Source organism: Artibeus jamaicensis, unplaced genomic scaffold (genome assembly GCF_021234435.1).
Source record: "Artibeus jamaicensis isolate MK-2021 breed Jamaican fruit bat unplaced genomic scaffold, CSHL_Jam_final contig_1526, whole genome shotgun sequence".
Classification (NCBI taxonomy): domain Eukaryota; kingdom Metazoa; phylum Chordata; class Mammalia; order Chiroptera; family Phyllostomidae; genus Artibeus; species Artibeus jamaicensis.
In genome coordinates, this window is record NW_026521297.1 from 487,056 (window position 1) to 502,774 (window position 15,719).

General features: G+C 58.7%; 2 protein-coding genes across 8 annotated transcripts; both read right to left on the reverse strand.

Annotated features, from left to right (window-relative positions):
- Positions 1 to 433: 433 nt before the first annotated feature.
- On the reverse strand, positions 434 to 1,230 carry INAFM1 (InaF motif containing 1). Its single transcript, XM_037155117.2, has one exon. It carries the CDS (start codon positions 1,221 to 1,223, stop codon positions 783 to 785), a length of 441 nt encoding a protein of 146 aa, XP_037011012.2. The 5' UTR covers positions 1,224 to 1,230; the 3' UTR covers positions 434 to 782.
- A 955-nt stretch (positions 1,231 to 2,185) lies between these two features.
- CCDC9 (coiled-coil domain containing 9) lies at positions 2,186 to 15,480 on the reverse strand. 7 transcript variants are annotated; one of them, XM_037155112.2, is made up of 15 exons: positions 15,394 to 15,480; positions 13,462 to 13,535; positions 13,209 to 13,313; positions 11,501 to 11,602; positions 11,076 to 11,324; positions 9,369 to 9,452; positions 9,109 to 9,282; positions 7,947 to 8,128; positions 5,535 to 5,581; positions 5,298 to 5,430; positions 4,786 to 4,879; positions 4,292 to 4,703; positions 3,822 to 3,914; positions 2,841 to 2,890; positions 2,186 to 2,273 (listed from the first exon to the last, which is right to left on the reverse strand). In XM_037155112.2, exons 2-15 carry the CDS (start codon positions 13,462 to 13,464, stop codon positions 2,256 to 2,258), a joined length of 1,746 nt encoding a protein of 581 aa, XP_037011007.2. In that variant the 5' UTR covers positions 13,465 to 13,535; positions 15,394 to 15,480; the 3' UTR covers positions 2,186 to 2,255. The 7 variants fall into 7 exon arrangements, with proteins under 7 accessions (XP_037011007.2, XP_037011009.2, XP_053524296.1 ...); XM_037155114.2 differs by lacking the exon at positions 3,822 to 3,914; XM_037155116.2 differs by lacking the exon at positions 2,186 to 2,273 and having other exon boundaries at positions 2,308 to 2,890; positions 15,394 to 15,467.
- Between the last annotated feature and the right edge of the window lie 239 nt (positions 15,481 to 15,719).

The following is a 15,719-nucleotide window of genomic DNA, read 5'->3' on the forward strand; positions in this document are numbered from 1 at the left end:
GACCGTCCCCTCCCAGCCGCATCCTGCCGTCCCCACGCTACTCGGCCTCTGTCCCAGACGTGGTAATGACACTAAGCACAAACCCCAGGACCCCTGTTGTTGCTCGAAATCTTCCCACCTCTGGTCCCCTGTGGGGAGACAGGAGGGCGGATCCCCGGTTTCTCACTTGTCCCCCGCCCCAAGCTGCAAAAAACCCTGTGAAGTCCTTCACACTGTCTGACCTTCAGCTACCCTATTGCAGATAGGCCTCTTTCTCCTGCCCAACCCCAAAACTACATGATAACGGAAGAAGAAAAGGGGGACCCCTCCCATGGAAGGGGACAACACACTCAGCTCACTCCAGGACAAAAGAGACAAAAGATCAGACGCCAAGAAAGACTTCCCGCAGGCTGGAGAGGGCAGCCACCTCTGCAGACAAGACGACAGCGCCAGGCAGCTGGGACAGGAGTTTATTGCAGGTGGACCTACGGGCACCGAGATCCAGAGAGGAGGGGGACCGGCTGCGGGCTCTGTGCTCAGATCCTATGGAGCGAAGAAGGTCGGGAGAGAGAGGTCAGGTTGTGTTCCGCCAGATGGTGGAGGACTCAGCCAGGCACCGGAGACGCTGCGAAGGGCGAGGCCCCAAGCCAGCTCCCCTTCACCCCCTGTTCTTGAGGATGACAGTTCCGGAGGCGCTAGGCGATTTCATGAAGAGAGTCCTGACCCAGCCCAGACCCGGCATCCACGGTGGGGGCGTCCTCTCGAGGGCCGGCGGACCGGCTGACTTGGGGTAGAAGGGATGGTTACCCCGGTCCTCGCCCCTCCGGGGCTTCCGGCGTCTCTCCGGGCATCTGGTGGCTTGGATGGCGGCTAGGGTCGCTGTGGCGGCGGCGGCGACGACTGCGTGGCAGCTCAAGCTGGGGTCGTGGCCCGCCAGGGACTCCTAGGAGGCAAGAGACCGAGGCAGCGGCGGGCGCCGGTGCAGGCGGCGCACCCTGACGGGCAGTGCACGGAGGGGAGGGTGCGCTCGGCTGCAGGCCCGCGAGGCCCGCGGGGTCCGCGTGGGGCCGCGTGGGAACCCAGATGAGACCGTAGTAGACAGCGAGCAGCACCGCGGCCAACGAGACGCAGAGGAAGTAGGCGCAGACAGGGGCCAGGCGCAGCCAGCGACCCCGCGGGCCTTCGCTCAGCCCTGAGCCACCCGGGCTCTCGCTACCGCCGCCCACGCAGCTAGTGCCCCGCATCTCCACAGTCCATTTGGCCTGCGAAGCCCCAGCGCAGGCTCCACCCCCGCGCTTTAGGCCCCACCCACGCCCGAGGCCCAGCCCCTTTCAGAAGACTGCCTCTCAGTCCTAAATCCTCCTGGTCCCACCGCTGCCAGGTCAAGCCCCCTCTGCTTCCTAGATCCGCCCCTCCTCAGCCTCCGGCCAACCAGCGTCAAGCTAAGGCTTAACCCAGGCGCTTTGCCCCCGCCCCACTGGATTTTGGCCCCACCCCAGGCTTGCAATACCTATTTTTTCCTCAAAGGCAGGAGTCCGCCCAGCTGACTGCCAGGCTTCTGTTATACCCACGCCTCTGAAATGCAAGCCCGCTCCGGGGCTTAGCGCCTCTGTCCTCTTTTTGAAGCCTCCTCTCCACGCTCTAACACCGGCCCCTCTCGGTACTCAGTCCTCCAGCAATCTAGCCACGCTTTCATCCCCCTCTCTATGCTAGACCCTTGCAAGCCTCGCCCCAGTTTCAGCTTGGTTTTTCACAGAATCAGGCTATACTCCAGCATTTGATTCCGGCATCTTCTCTACCTGGCTTCACCTTCTGTATCCCAGGCTCCATTCCTTTCCTCCTCTGCACTCCACTCGCTCCAGCACCGAATTCTAACCAATCCCTCCACAGGTGGCTGCGCCCCACACCAGCGTTAAGAACTCCCACCCAAACCGGCTCCTGTGGCACCACCCAGGACCCGCACTCTAACTCCGCCCACTAGACTTCTGGCCCTCCCAGAAATTCTAACCACGCCCCTTACGGGACCGGCCTCCTTCTCCGAAACATGTGTCCCAAGGTCTAAACTCACATCCAGAAGTTGCAGCTGCACCTCACACTCCAATCACGCCCCTTCCCCAGCTCCTCCCCCACCACCCTCAATTTCTCCCTCTCCCTAAACCGTGGGGTCCAGGGTGGGCTCCAGGAAGGAGAGAGCACAGCCTGGAGACCCAGACCAACCCCCTTCTGCCCCCCCCCCATCAAGGCAGGGAAGCTTCAGGGCCCTCCCAGTAGCGTCTTCAGGAATTCGGGGAGGCCTGCGGGAGGGGGGAGGGAAGACAAATCAGGAGGGTGGAGGAAGGAAAACCCCCTTCTTCGCGCCTCTTCCACCACGGAAAAGCCTGCAAAGCACAGCAACGCCACGCCCCCCACCCCCACCCGCTACCCTGCCCGAAACACAGTTCAAAGGTTAGCGAAAGCGCTGCATTTAATAGAGACAACTGGGGGCCGAGTAATTCAAGTCCTTCGGAAGAGTCACTGGCTAGTTGCCACGCCTTAGATGTAATGTCCGGGGGGGTGGGAATCTCCTCCGGGAGGCTAGTACCTACCCACCAGGGCTGCCACAGGTGGGTAACTCGGAGGCTTCTCAGCCATCCAGGTGCCCTGGCGCCACGCATTTGAAAGACCCGGGCTGTTGAGCGGACCCTACCCCGTTAGCTGTCCCTGGCCCCTCCCCCCTTACATTTAACCCTCTCCTGGCTGGAGCGTGGCAGAAGCAGAGGACAGAGGAGCGAGGCTGCAGGGAGTTAGTGCAGAGTCGGAGGGCACGGTCAGCGGGCGGCCCCCGGTGGTGGGGCGGCAGCCACCACCTTGCAGAAACGCACCCTCTGGAAGTCCGTGATCTCCGCAGTCTCCTGGCCTTCACGGGCCACTTCTGTGGAGAGAAGGGGCGGTCAGCGGAGGGCAACAGGCCCCGCCCCCTCCTCCCCGTCCAGCCCCGCCCCTCATTTCTGTTGAGCCTGGCTGCAGTTACCCCCAGCGCCAAATGGAGTGGGGGCCTCAGACTCCTTTAATCCTTACGGTGGCCTCTTGAAGCCACGGAACTATTCACAGTCGAGAAAATAAACTGGTATAGCGGTATCATAATCACTTGGCCAACACGTGGCAAAAGCGCTAAAGCACCCTGGCCTCACCCACCATCCTAAACTCGTCCGCTCCGACCCCAGCCCACCCCACCTCACGGGCTTAACCCTACCTCCACCTTGACCGCCCACCTGCAGCTGCCCACGTCCTGACTTCTAACCTCTGGCTCTGCCCCCAAATCCCAACTGCACCCCTGGGGGCGGGGGAAGTGCCTGCTTTACTACCCAGCGTCCACCGGGTGGAGGTGGAGAAACGGGGTTCTGCCTCCGGCTTTTACTCCGTTGGACGCAACATTCTAACGGGGTCTATTCCAACTTACCCCCCGGAAGTACCTGGCTCACAGCTAAAGCCATCACAAAGCCCCTCCCCATTAAAAAAAAATCTATTTCGAGTTCTACTCCGCCCTTAGCCCCTTTTCTTTAGATTACTTCCGAAAACCCTTCAGGCCCGGCTCTAAACCCTAACGCTGTCATGGCTCCACCTCCTCACCCCCAGAGGCCCGCACACCCAGTCGCAAGGCCTGGAACTCCGAGCCTTAGCTCCACCCCCGACCTTGGTCCCAGTCCCAGCGCGGCCCCAACACTCTCCCCTCACCCCCAGGCCCAGTTGCTGCAACACACACCCGTGACGGAGCCCAGCCCCACTCCGCCCTCCGCCCCCTCCCCTCAGCCGGAGGAAGAGGAAGGCAGGCAGCCACCTCCAGGGCCCGAGGGCTCCCCCACCTGGAGCTGCCTCAGACCCCTCCTCTTCAGCTTTCTGGGTTCCGGGGAGGCTGGGCCCACTCTCCAGGGAGGCAGTGGCTGGCTGGTCACCTCCTGGAGGAGGAGGAGGCCCAGTCAAGCCCTTCCACCTCCAAGTAGCTCCCCACCCCGAGACAGAAGGCCCTGATGGAGAGGGGGGTTCAAGTGCACACCTGGAGAGTGTCATTGGAATGTGTCACTGAATGTGAACTCTTTATTGGGGAGGGAGCTCTGGAACGTCCAGAGCAGGGGCGGTGTCTGCGGGCGGGCACTCCAAAGGTGGGTAAGGACAGCACACAGCGCGGTGTGCAGGGTCCTCCCTAGCTGCCGGGGCGGTGGGGCACATGGGATCTCGGGGCCCAGCCCGAGGGTGCCCCTGCCCACGCACCCCTTGGACACACACACACACACAAGCAGCCAGCTTCATGCATATCCGAAGGGCCAGGCCTCACCCGGAGAGTGGGCAACTGCCGGCTGGGCGGTTCCGGGAGAATTCAGCTCCATCTCTTCGCCCCAGTCGGACACAGGCTGGTGGCCCCCAGAGGGTGAGAAGGGGCTGGAAGGTGTGGCAGGGGCCTGGGGAACCGGTGGGGGCTCCTCAGGCCTGGGGGGCTCTTTGTTGGCCTGCTCGCTGCTGGGGCTCCTGGTGGGCTCAGACTCTTGAGGTTGGTGGTGGTGGTGAGCTGGTTCTTCCTCCTCCTCCTCCTCCTCCTCTTCAGCCTCCTCTTCCTCCTCCTCCTCAATGTCCTCCTCGTCTTCACTCACATCTTCCCATTCCTCATCCTCACCTTCGTCTTCCTCCCCCTGGTCCTCCTCCCCCTGGTCCTCAGGACGCTGGGGGGCAGGGGCAGGGGTCTCAGGCAGCTGTGGGGACACAGGGTGGGTGGAGGAGAGGGTGGGCCCCATGCACCCCCCACGCCCCTGCCCAGAGATAAGGCCACCTTACCTGTGCGGGCGTCTCCGCCAAGGGAGTGGGCTGCGGGGCCTCAGGGGGAGCTGGGGACACTGCCTCCTTCGTCTCCCAGCGGTCATCATGGTCACTGGGGAGGTCAGGGGAAAGGGCTGTGAGACCTGGGTGGGGACAGGAAGGAAGGGGCTTCCAACCTCCCGCTCGGTCCCAGAGGAGAGGTACAAAATTCAACTTAGGAAGTACAAGGCATTGCAAGATTTCCAGACTGTCGGCGTGGTGGGGCACTCAGGAGGAAACGGCGGGTGTGTGTCTCTGGGGGTCGGGGACATGAAGTGGAGGGGGAACCAGGTGGCAGAAGAGACGGGTGGGAGAGGAAGAGGAGACAGATGGGGTAAAGTGAAGAGACCCCCCCAAACCAAGCATCTGACACACAGAGAGACAAGTTGCTGGAGAGACAGACCCACAAACACCCAAGTCAGAGAACGAGCAGGTGCGGGCCACACAGCCCCACCAGGGGTGTGCGCACGCGCAGGGAACGGTGCCCCCACCTGTAGGCACGAGGCGCCGCCTTGGCCTGGGGTCGGCTGCCCTTCCTCCGCCTGCGGCTGACCTCAGCTTTGTGCTGGGACAGGAACTCCCTGAAAGTGGGGGGCTTGGGGGGCCGGGCCCAGGCCTGGTCATCTGCAACAGAAGCCAGGAGGGGTCGGGGTAGGGGGCATGGCACAAAGCACCCCCCACACCTGACCCAGCCAGCTGCCTCACCCCACCCAGGGACACCCACTCACCATAGCGGTGGGCTGGTTCGTGAGCAGCAGCTGGGCCATCCTTGAACCTGGGGAAAGAGAAAAAAGGTGAGCAGACACTTGGGGGAAACAAGAGAGGAAATCAAGATCATAGGAGAAGAGACAGTCAACCGGACAGGGGCCACCAATTAGAAGGGAGACAGGAGCAGGTGATGGACAAGAGAGAGGCAAGTCTGACACCATGTGACAAATACAGAAAGAAGAAATTCAGTATTTGAAGCCTCTGGAACAAAAATTTGGGAAGTACATGACCCCTCGCTTCCTGTCTGGCCTCATTTCCTATTATCTCTCACTGCCCCAGCTAAGCAGGTTCTACTATGAGGAACTCCTGTCTCAGGACCTTTGCACCTGCTGCTCCTGGGACACTCTTCTCTGGAACTTGGCTTTCAGTGGCCTGGTCCCTCACCTCCCTCAGACCCCAGCTCAGAGGCTTCCTAAATCCCCATCTAAAATAACCCTATCTTGCCCTGGCTGGTGTGGCCCAGTGTATCAAGTGCCAGTCTGAGAATCAAGGGGTCGGAGGTTCGATTCCCAGTCGGGGCACATGCCTGTCTTGTGGGGTGGGTCCCCAGTAGGGGGCGCAACAGGGGCAGCCACACATTGACGTTTCTCTCCCCCTCTTCCTCTTTCCCTTCCTGTCTAAGAAAATCAACAAATAACATCTTTTTAAAAGAATTTAAAGAAATAAAGTAATTTTAACTTATTCCGTGTGTTACCCAGCTTTAAAGCAACAGCCTCCACCCCTCTGCACACTGACTCGTTACTCCTCCACCGAACGTCACATCTCCTCATGACCCGTCTTTCCCACTCGTCTCCAAGTCCCGTGAAGCAGAAGTGTTTTATTCACTGCTGTATCCCCATCACCCAGGACCTGCCGCGACACATGGAAAGGACCCCCAAAACGTGTGCTAACAAAGTCAGTACACACGTGTTAATGAGACTAGGTACAGATTGCTTTGGGGACAAGAGAAAAACAGCCCTGGCCGGTGTGGCTCAGTGGACTGAAGGCAGGCCGTGAACCAAAGGGGTTGCCGGTTCAGTTCCCAGGCAGGGCACATGCCTGGATTATGGGCCAGGTCCCCAGTGAGGGGCATGTGAGAGGCAACCACACGTTGATGTTTTTCTCCCTCTCTTTAAAAAGAGAAGAAAAACAATTTCTTTTCGGGTTTTTTGGTTGTTGATTTTTTTTCTTGGGGCCCTGAGCAGGAATCGAACTGGTAACCTATCACTTGGCAGAACAACGCCCAGCCCACTGAGTGACGGTCTTCGGGGCAACTTCTCATTCCTAACCCCTGAGAACGTCTCCCCAAAAGCCCAGCTGCCTACACTTGAGAAAGGTTGGCAACAATAAAATGCAAGTTGGGATAAAGTAGGTTTACAGTTGTGTGTATGGAAAATAATACAGTTATTAATAAATAATACCACAGGAATAGACCGTTTCACGTACGCCCAACTGCAAACCTACTTTTGCCCCATGATGCATTTCTCACGCTTGCACGAGCGTAGCTCCCACCCAAAAATAAACGCTCTGACCACCAGGCACACTGGTAAGACCCTTTGTTCTCAAGCCAGCATCAACAATGAAACTTCCAGCGTGAAACCTTCCAATGCAGCAAAGGACAGAGGGTGGCTAAAAACTACAGAGTGAAAACTACAACTGCTGATCTTAAGACCGCCTTTCTTTGGCCCTTTCAGAAATTTCTCCATCTATTTGATACGGGAGTTGGTCGTCCTGTCAACGACACATCAAGATGCCTTTGCTTTAAGCTTGACTCTCTGGGTTCTCCCTGGACCCGAAAGGGCACAGAGCCAGACCTGAGGGGGTTGCCACCGCTGGGGCTAGGGGTTCGGGTTGGCTGATACAGAGGGGCGGGCTGAAGGGAGGACGCAAAGGCCCAATCACTGCTGGCAATTCTTCCTGCCCTCGGGGCGTGAGAACCGATGACCACGCCTTTAGCCCCAGAGTCACGGCCGTGCCACCCACTAGAGAGGGAGGTCAAGTTCCCACCCCGAAGATGCCGCGTCCGCTGGCTAACAGAACAGAGGAGTGTGTCCACTCTCCCTCTTGCCCATCCACGAACGTCACGACCTGCTCTTCCCCAGGCTGCTGCCGCCTCAACCTGAACCCCAGGATGAACACGTGCGAGGTGGAACTGAGTTCGACCTGCTTGCCGGGCCCGCAGTGAACAGTCAGGCCTGGGTTAGCCCGACCCAGCTGACCCGTGCACACGGGAGGAAGAAATGCTTTTATGCGCCACTGAGACCTGGTGGTCAGGCAGCGCTGCCCTAGTAACTGCTAGCTGATCCACGGGGTGAGAAACCAGAGCAGTCAAAGGAGGTGGAAGTCAGGGCCAAGGTCAAGGGGCCAAACGGGCAGGCAGGGATGAGACTCACATCCCATCCGTCTTCTCGGCATCCCACTCCCGCCGCCACTGGCCGGTGGGCTTGCGGTGCCGCTGCAGCCGCTCCTGGTCGATCTTCTCCCTCTCCTGCTTCCAGCGCAGGTACTCCGACCGCTCACGGCCCGTCATGGACAGGGTCATGTCGCCGGCTCTGCCAGGGCTGGCCCGCCGGCCCTGGGCCACAGCAGACAGGCAGTCAGAGCCCCGTTCCACCACCCGCCCCACTCCACCCCATGTCCTCCAAGCTCAGGTAGAGACACCTGCCCAAGGTCACAAAGGCAGCAATTAAAACCAGGTCTCCTGCCCTGGCTGGCGTAGCTCAGTGGATTGAGCGCGGGCCTGCGAACCAGAGTATCGAGGTTCGATTCCCAGTCAGGGCACATGCCTGGGTTGCAGGCCAGTTCCCAGCAGAGGACGCATGAGAGGCAACCATACATTGATATTTCTCTCCCACTCTTTCTCCTTCCCTTCCCCTCTCTCGAAAAATAAATAAATAAAATATTTAAAAAAAAAAAAAAAACTAGGTCTCCTTATGGGGCACCTCCTCAGAGAGGCCTTCCCAGATCTCTCTATCCCTTCACCCTGCCAGATTTTTCTTCACAACATTTGGCATCACCTGACATATCATTATATATCCATTCATTTATCTCCCACCAGAATAAATTTCATTAGGGCCAGGGTTTTGCCTGTTTAAAACCCTTAGCCAGCCCTGCCGGGTGTGGCTCAGTGGGTTGAGTACTGGCCTGTCAACCAAAAAAAGGTCACTAGTTTGATTCCCAGTCAGGGCACGGGCCTGGGTTGTGGGCTGAGTCCCCAGCCAGGGGCGCACAAGAGGCAACCAATCGATGTTTCTCTCCCTCCCTTACCGTCTCTCTAAATGAATAAACAAAATCTTAAAAAATAAATCCCTTAGTCCCTCAGCACCTGGGACAGTGCCTGGCACCCAGCTGGGCAGTAAATATTAATAATAAGAGGAATGAGAGGACATTGCCAAAAGAAAGCAGTAGTCCTGGCTCCAGAACCAACAAGTAATTGGGGCGAAAGAGTCGCTGCCTCGCCCTGTCTGTCCCGCTGGCTGCAGCGCCTGGCGTTCAGCGCCCACGCAGGAACCTTCGCGGCCGAGGCCGAAGTGGGTTTCCCGCCGCGGCACCCACCTGCCGCTCCTGCTCCAGGCCACAGCGCACCCGCTCGAAGTCAGAACCACCCCAGTTGCGCCCGTGCCGGCGGCTGCCTTCCCTTCGGTCCCGCTCAGGCTCCTCCAGGGGCCCGCCGCGCCGCCGCGGGTCATCCAGGAAGTTCCGCACCGGGTTGGGCTCCAGCACGCCTTCCTGCGGGCACGGGAATCGACCGGGGGTTGGCAGGCTCACCCGGCCCAGACGGCTCTGCCCCACGAGGGGGACACCCTGACACTGACCCGCTGGTTGCGCTCATACTCCGCAATCTTCTCCATCTCTTCATTCATCTTCTCGATGTTCTGCCTGCGCCGCTCCTCCCACTCCTGGGGGCGGGACAGAGACACCAGGGTCAGCACGAACCACTCAGCTCCTCGGTGCTTTCGAGTTAACTAACGTGATGGGCCTAAGTGTCTGCGACTTTAAAGGCCAGCCCTTGACCCGCGTCTGGGAATTCAGCGCCAGCGCGTTCTCAGCCAAGTTCACTTATAGGGGGGTTCACCGTGCCTCCACAGTTTGTGCCAACGGTAGGGCATGCTGAACACCACTCTGGGGTCGGGAACTTGGGTACACGCCAAGCAGAGGGGACCTCCGTGGCCGGCCCCCAGTAGAGACCCTGGGCACTAGGTCTCCCTGGAAAGTGACCTTTCAGGCACCTGTCACGGTTCAGTGCTTGAGAGATTCAACTCGGCCTGCCTGACCCCCGCCAGGCCAGCGGGCCTCCCCAGAGGTCAGCCCATGCGTGTTTCCCCTTTGCCGATTTCCTTTGGAGTCTTTCACTGTAATAAAGCTCAGCCGGGACTCTTTCTACCAAAACACAGAACCTGCGAGGGGCATGGGGGACCCGGACACACCACGGCTGCTAGATTAATAACGACAGTGATCACTGGGCAGATGGCTTGGTGTCCACCCCCCAACAATCATTCCTCCCCTTCCTCCACGATGCCCGAATTTTACACAAGCGCACGGCAGAGCTGCTCGAGGTGACGCTTTCGTGGCCAGAGCTCAGCATAGGAGAGAAATGCACTTCCACCTGATAGAACTGCAGTCTTTTTGTTACAGCAGCGTAACATACACAGACAATAAACACCCGCGAGTCCCGTTCCTTCAGCACTTACTCTGAGGGTTTCCATGTCTGATGTCACAGAACGTTTGTAATAACCTTCAAACCAGATACTCTTCCCACTTAAGAGTGAAGCACCCAGAGGCTTCTAGAGGGGAAGTGAGCCACCCAAGGACAGGGACGAATAGAACCGGGGTGACCCCAAGTCCACGGTGGGCTCCAAGTCACAATGGAGACAGTCTCCCACCCTGTGTGTCAGGGCACTGGGAGTAGTTTCAATAAGAGCGTCACTGCTGTGCCCTGGCTGGTGTGGCTCAGTGGGTTGGACATCATCCCACAAACCAAAAGGTCGCCGGTTTGATTCTCAGTCAAAGCACATGCCTAGGTTGCAGGCCAGGTCCCTGGCTAGGGGCTTGCGAAAAGCAACTGATTGATGTTTCTCTACCACAAGAACGTCTATCTCCCTCTCTTTCTCTCTCCCCCTCTCTCTCTAAAAATAAGCTTATAAAACATTTAAAGGAAAAAAAAAAAGAACGCCACTGCTCCCCACAAACAAATGCTGGGAATGAGACAGACAACAGAGGGAAGGCACACGCCCCCGGACGCACAGTGGAGACACACAGAGTTCAACAGAGGCAGATACACGGACACCGCCAGCAAGAGAAGGAAGAGGCGGGGGCGGCAGGAAGGCGGGTGGGAAGAGCCAGGGAGAGTCTGCAGCGGCGCTGGTCGGGGAGGTGAGAGGGAAAGAGCCGGATGGAGGGACTGAAAGCGAGGCAGAGACACAGAAGGGTGGACAGATGGGCAAACGGTCCCTTCAAGAGGAGGAAGAAGGGCGAATGACAACGGCGAGCCTCAGAGGCCTCCGGCCCCTTCCAGCTCCTACCTTGGATTTGCGGTCAGCAGCTGAGGGATCTCCACCTCCAGAGAGATGAGGGGACCCTCTGCCCCGGCCCCGCCGGCCACGGCCCCCGGCTCCTCCTCGGGGCTGATCCCCCGGACTGTCCTCCCAGTTGCGGGTCCCCCGGCCCATGCCTGCCCGGCCTCCCTGCTGAGGGGGAGTCCGGCCTCCCCTGCTGGGCCCTGGGGGCCGAGGGGTCCCAGGAGTCCTGCGGGAGGGACCCTGGTTCTTCTCCTGGAAGAAGGGGAGGGAGGAAAAGTCCAGTTACTGGAGCAGGGGGACTGGATGGCCAAGGGGCAGCTGCCAGGACGAACGCCACCCACAGGCCTGGGGCAACCGGGAGGGCTCTCGGGGATCAGCTCTCTCTCCCTCCCTGCTCTCAGGCATCCCCACCCTGGTGTGGAACTCACCACCTCAACTGCCACATTCTCCTTCTCCAGCGAGCGGCCCTTCCGGGGAGCTGTCACAGCTACGCCCTCGAGTTCTGCTTTTTTACGGTCCTCCTCAATCTCCTAGGAGCGGACACCAGAGGTAAGCGAGTGTCAGGGTCCTGAGCATGGCGGACTCCCACAGCCCCCAGCACTTCTCCCAAGTCTGGCCCCAGCCCAGGCCTCCCTCCTGAGCTCTAGACAGGAAAGCTGGCCAGCTCAGCACCTTCCCCAAAACAGCAGCACACCACTCCCCTGCTCAGGACCCTCCTGTGGTGCCTGCCTGTCTGTGAGTAGGAGCCACAGGCTCCCCCACGGCCTATGGTCTGATCTGCTTACCAGCGTGACCTCCTCCCCCGCCCTTGCCCCTTCACTCGCTCCGGTCTCCTCACTGCTGCTACAACATACCAGGCTCAGACCCACCCCAGGGCCTTTGCACCTGCTGTTTCCTCTGCCAGGAACACTCTTCCCCCAGAGATGCACCAGTCTTCCACTTTCTCCAGGTCTTTGCTCAAATGTTCCCCTTCTCAGGGTGGCCTCTCCTGACGAGCTTATAGAAACCAGCTCCCCTGCCATTCTCTTGCCCCTCCCCCTGTCCATACCTGGCACTATGTATATTTTGCCTATTGTCTCCCTCCCCCTGCAACAGAATCTGCCAACAGAGAACAGGGACATCTATCTGTTTTGTTCACTCATGTATACCCCAGACTGAGAACACCGCCTGGCATACAAGAGAAAACTCTATGTACTTTTTTTTGAATGAATGAATGAATGAATGAATGAATGAAACCCTACCCTCCTCCCCGTCCCTCCTCCCAGGGACAGCCCCACCACCTACTCTTTTACCTCTGGCAGGGACCTGGGCCTCGTCCTGGACTCTGCCCTCCTCCCCACCTCCAACCACTGAGGTCCCTGACTCCCTACCAACAGCCCTGACCCAAACGAGCACCTCCTCTCCCCGCAAGGTCCCAGCCTCAGCTTCCTCCTTGGTCTCCAGTACCGCCCCCTCCCATCCATCACCACATAGCAGCCAGAGGGGCCGTCCTAAAAAGCTCTTCTGGCCTGGTCCCACTCCTCTCAAAGTCCTCCACAGTCCTGCAGTACCCTCCGGAAAAAGTCCAATCTCTCAGCTTGGCCCCTGCTGCCCTCCCCAGGTCAACATTCCCCAACTGACGCTCTAACTTTAAACACCAAGTTTCTATACAAACTGTTTCCTCTGTTTGAAATATGTTCTGCGCTACTTTTCCAACTGGCTAATGTCTGTTCCCCTGTCAGGTCTCAGAATCCCCTCCTCCAGGAAGCCCTCCCTAATATCCTGCAGGCTGGAAGAAGGACGCCCTCTGGGTTCCCAAAGACCTCTCAGCTCCCCCATCCTAGCCTTGCCCACCCTGAATCATCACTGACTGGAGACAGATCTGTGCCCCCACCGGACTGTCAACCCTGGAGAGAAGAGGCTGTCTCGGTCACAGCTGTCTCCCCAGCACCACTGAGCACAAGGCCTGGCACTGCGAAGGCCTTGGTGAATGAATGATGGAATGATGGCATGAAGGAAAGAATGGCAGGCTAAGGCCTTTGGCTTTTATCCTGAGAGTGAAGGGGAACCATGAAAAGGTTGGAAGGAAGGGAGAGGTGAGGGAAACTCACTGCGGGGAGGAGAGGGGTGGGGTCTCCCAGGGCAGGGCTAGGGCACCTGGTAGCGCCGGATGAGGGCCTCATTCTTCCGCCGAAGAGCCTCGATCCTCTTGTCCAATTCGGCATCCTTCTCCTCCTTTGATTTCAGATCCAGCGTGGCTGACTGAGATAAGGAAACCATTGAGAGACTGTAAAAAAGACCTACACCCATCCCAATGACATTCAATCCAGAGGCTCAGTCTGGCACTTGGGTCCCCTCCTCCCAAGCCCCTGCTGCAGAGCTCAAACTCCATCCAAACTTGCTATCTCACCATTCCGCTGGCTGGCGGGGGCCAGGGTTCCAGTAAACCTTCCCTGCAGGATCTGCACACAGCACTGGGGGTTCCTAAGGGCAAAAGAAACAGAAAAACTACGGCCCATGCCCCACCCCCAAATCTGCTTCCTCTCTCCCATCCTGGCGTACTCACACACGTACACCCCAAGAGAAATCTGGTCCTCACTCTCAAGTGCTCTTCATGATATACCAGCCAGCCCCCTCGCCTGGAAAATTTAGGCTCTGGCCCCAGTTAACATTTAGATCCACCCATTTCCATGTAAACACTGGAGTCATGCCCACCTGGGGAAAATTCTGGCTCCACTCCACCGCTAAATATAAAAACAAACAAAAAAAACCATCTAACCCTGCTTCCTTCCAAACGAAGTTTCCTAGTTTAGCCCCTACAATCCTGTGCTGAGAGTTTGAATATGGGCCTCCATCTCAAGAGAGTTTTCACTACATCCTCTCGCTTGAACTTGTACATGAAAGTTTCAGGCCCACCTCCCTGTGAACATTATAGGTCCACCTCTTTCCCAGGAAAAGTTCAGAAACATTAAAAAAAAAATCAAAACCCACACTAAAAAAAAAAAAAAAGCCCTGGCTGGTGTAGCTCAGTGGATTGAGCACGGGCTTGCCAACCAATCGCAGTTCGATTCCCAGTCAGGGCACATGCCTGGGTTGCAGACTGGTTCCCTGCAGGCCAGTTCCCAGCAGGGGATGCACGAAAGGCAACCATACATTGATGTTTCTCTCCCTCTCTCCGTCCCTTCCCCTCTAAAGATAAATAAAAATAAAATAAAATCTTTAAAAAAAAAAAAAGCTGGAACGCCACTCCTAGAGGATGATGCCCTGGCCTTCAGAGATCCTAAACCCACGCCTGGGCTGTCCTAGCCACCTGCCCACCATTCTGAGAAAAAGCTGCTGCCTCAGCGCAAAGATTTCAAAACAGGTGTGGTACCCACTGGCGAGGCTTCCTGAGCCTGGCCCGACCTCCCCAGTGAAAATTCTCCCAGCCCCAATGCCGGACAAAACTTCGCCGGCCCGTAGCACTACAGGCGAAGCTCCCGCTTTCACCTTGTCAGGAAAGCCACGGCCCCGCCCCCGGGCCAGAACAAACTTTCTGGCCCCGCCCACACGCGCGTCCATTTAGGTGGCCCCGCTTCCGACTTTCCAAGCCAATCCTCTGGCCCCGCCCCCTGATCCCTAAGCAACAGCTGGAGACCGCCCCCTCCTTCTCGCGTCATCTCACTGGCCCCGCCCCGACTCGCCAACTATCACTCTGGTCACGCCTCCGATTTTCCCAACGACTTTTTGGTCACGCCCCGTGAGTCCCGCCGCTGCCTCGTTGCATCTAGATCTGCCTCTCCCCTGACACACCCAGCCGAGATTCTGGCTGGGAAGCTGGCTTCCAGGCCAAAGGTCCGACCTCGCCTCTAGCTCCGGCAAAACTTTCTGGCTCCACCACAGCATGCCCGGCCCGGACTCTGGGCCCGCCCCTAAATCGCCGCAACTTTGACCCCGCCCTCCCCTTTACGTCAGCTTCTAGATCCGCCCCGACCGCCCCGCCAACGATCCGGACCCACCTCCAGATCAGGCAAAAGTTTCTGGCCCGCCCCCTATGTTTTCCGCCAGCGTCCAGGCCCCGCCCCTAGCTCTCGGGGCAATTTTGGCCCCGCCTCCAGCACACGCACAACTTTTCGACCCCACCCCCAGCTGCCCACCCACGCGCGGGCCCTGCCCACGGCCAACGTCCCGGCCCGCCAGCGCCCCTCTAGTTCCCCATGTGGGCGTCCTGTCTCCGCCCCCCGGAGAGTACCCTGACCCCGCCCCCGCAGGCTGCGCGTTCCCCAGCCCGCGCTCGCTACCCTCACGTGGGGCGTCAGGCCCCGCCCTCCCCGGGCGCGCTGTCGGCCCCTTTCCCGGTCACCTGTCCCGGAGACCCCGCGGCGTCTGCGACTCCTGCTCCGTCGGCCACCGCGTCCGCAGCTCCCGGGCCGCGCGCGTCACTTCCCGCCTGCACCACGTGAAGGGGGGAAATAAAGAGGATCATTTCCGGTCCTGCAACCCGTTTCTGGGACCCTTAAAGGCGCCGCGGGTGGACGCGGGAGTGGGTTGACCTGGTCCTCAAGGGTATTTTGCAAGTTTGTACAGCTTCCTTCTGCCTGGATTATCTTCTTTTAGAGAATGGAGACACTCTCTTTCCTCTGTGGCCTCTACATGCTCGCCTCACTTCCTGGTTCCTATAACTAGGTC

Coding starts and splice junctions, on each gene's coding strand:
- CCDC9 (XM_037155116.2), bottom strand. Junction 4,880..5,297: donor GCGGCGCCTCGTGCCTACAG/GTGGGGGCACCG, acceptor TGACCTCCCCAG/TGACCATGATGACCGCTGGG. Junction 3,915..4,291: donor GGCAGTTGCCCACTCTCCGG/GTGAGGCCTGGC, acceptor CTCCTCCTCCAG/GAGGTGACCAGCCAGCCACT.
- INAFM1 (XM_037155117.2), bottom strand. CDS start 1,223: ATGCGGGGCACTAGCTGCGTGGGCGGCGGTAGCGAGAGCCCGGGTGGC.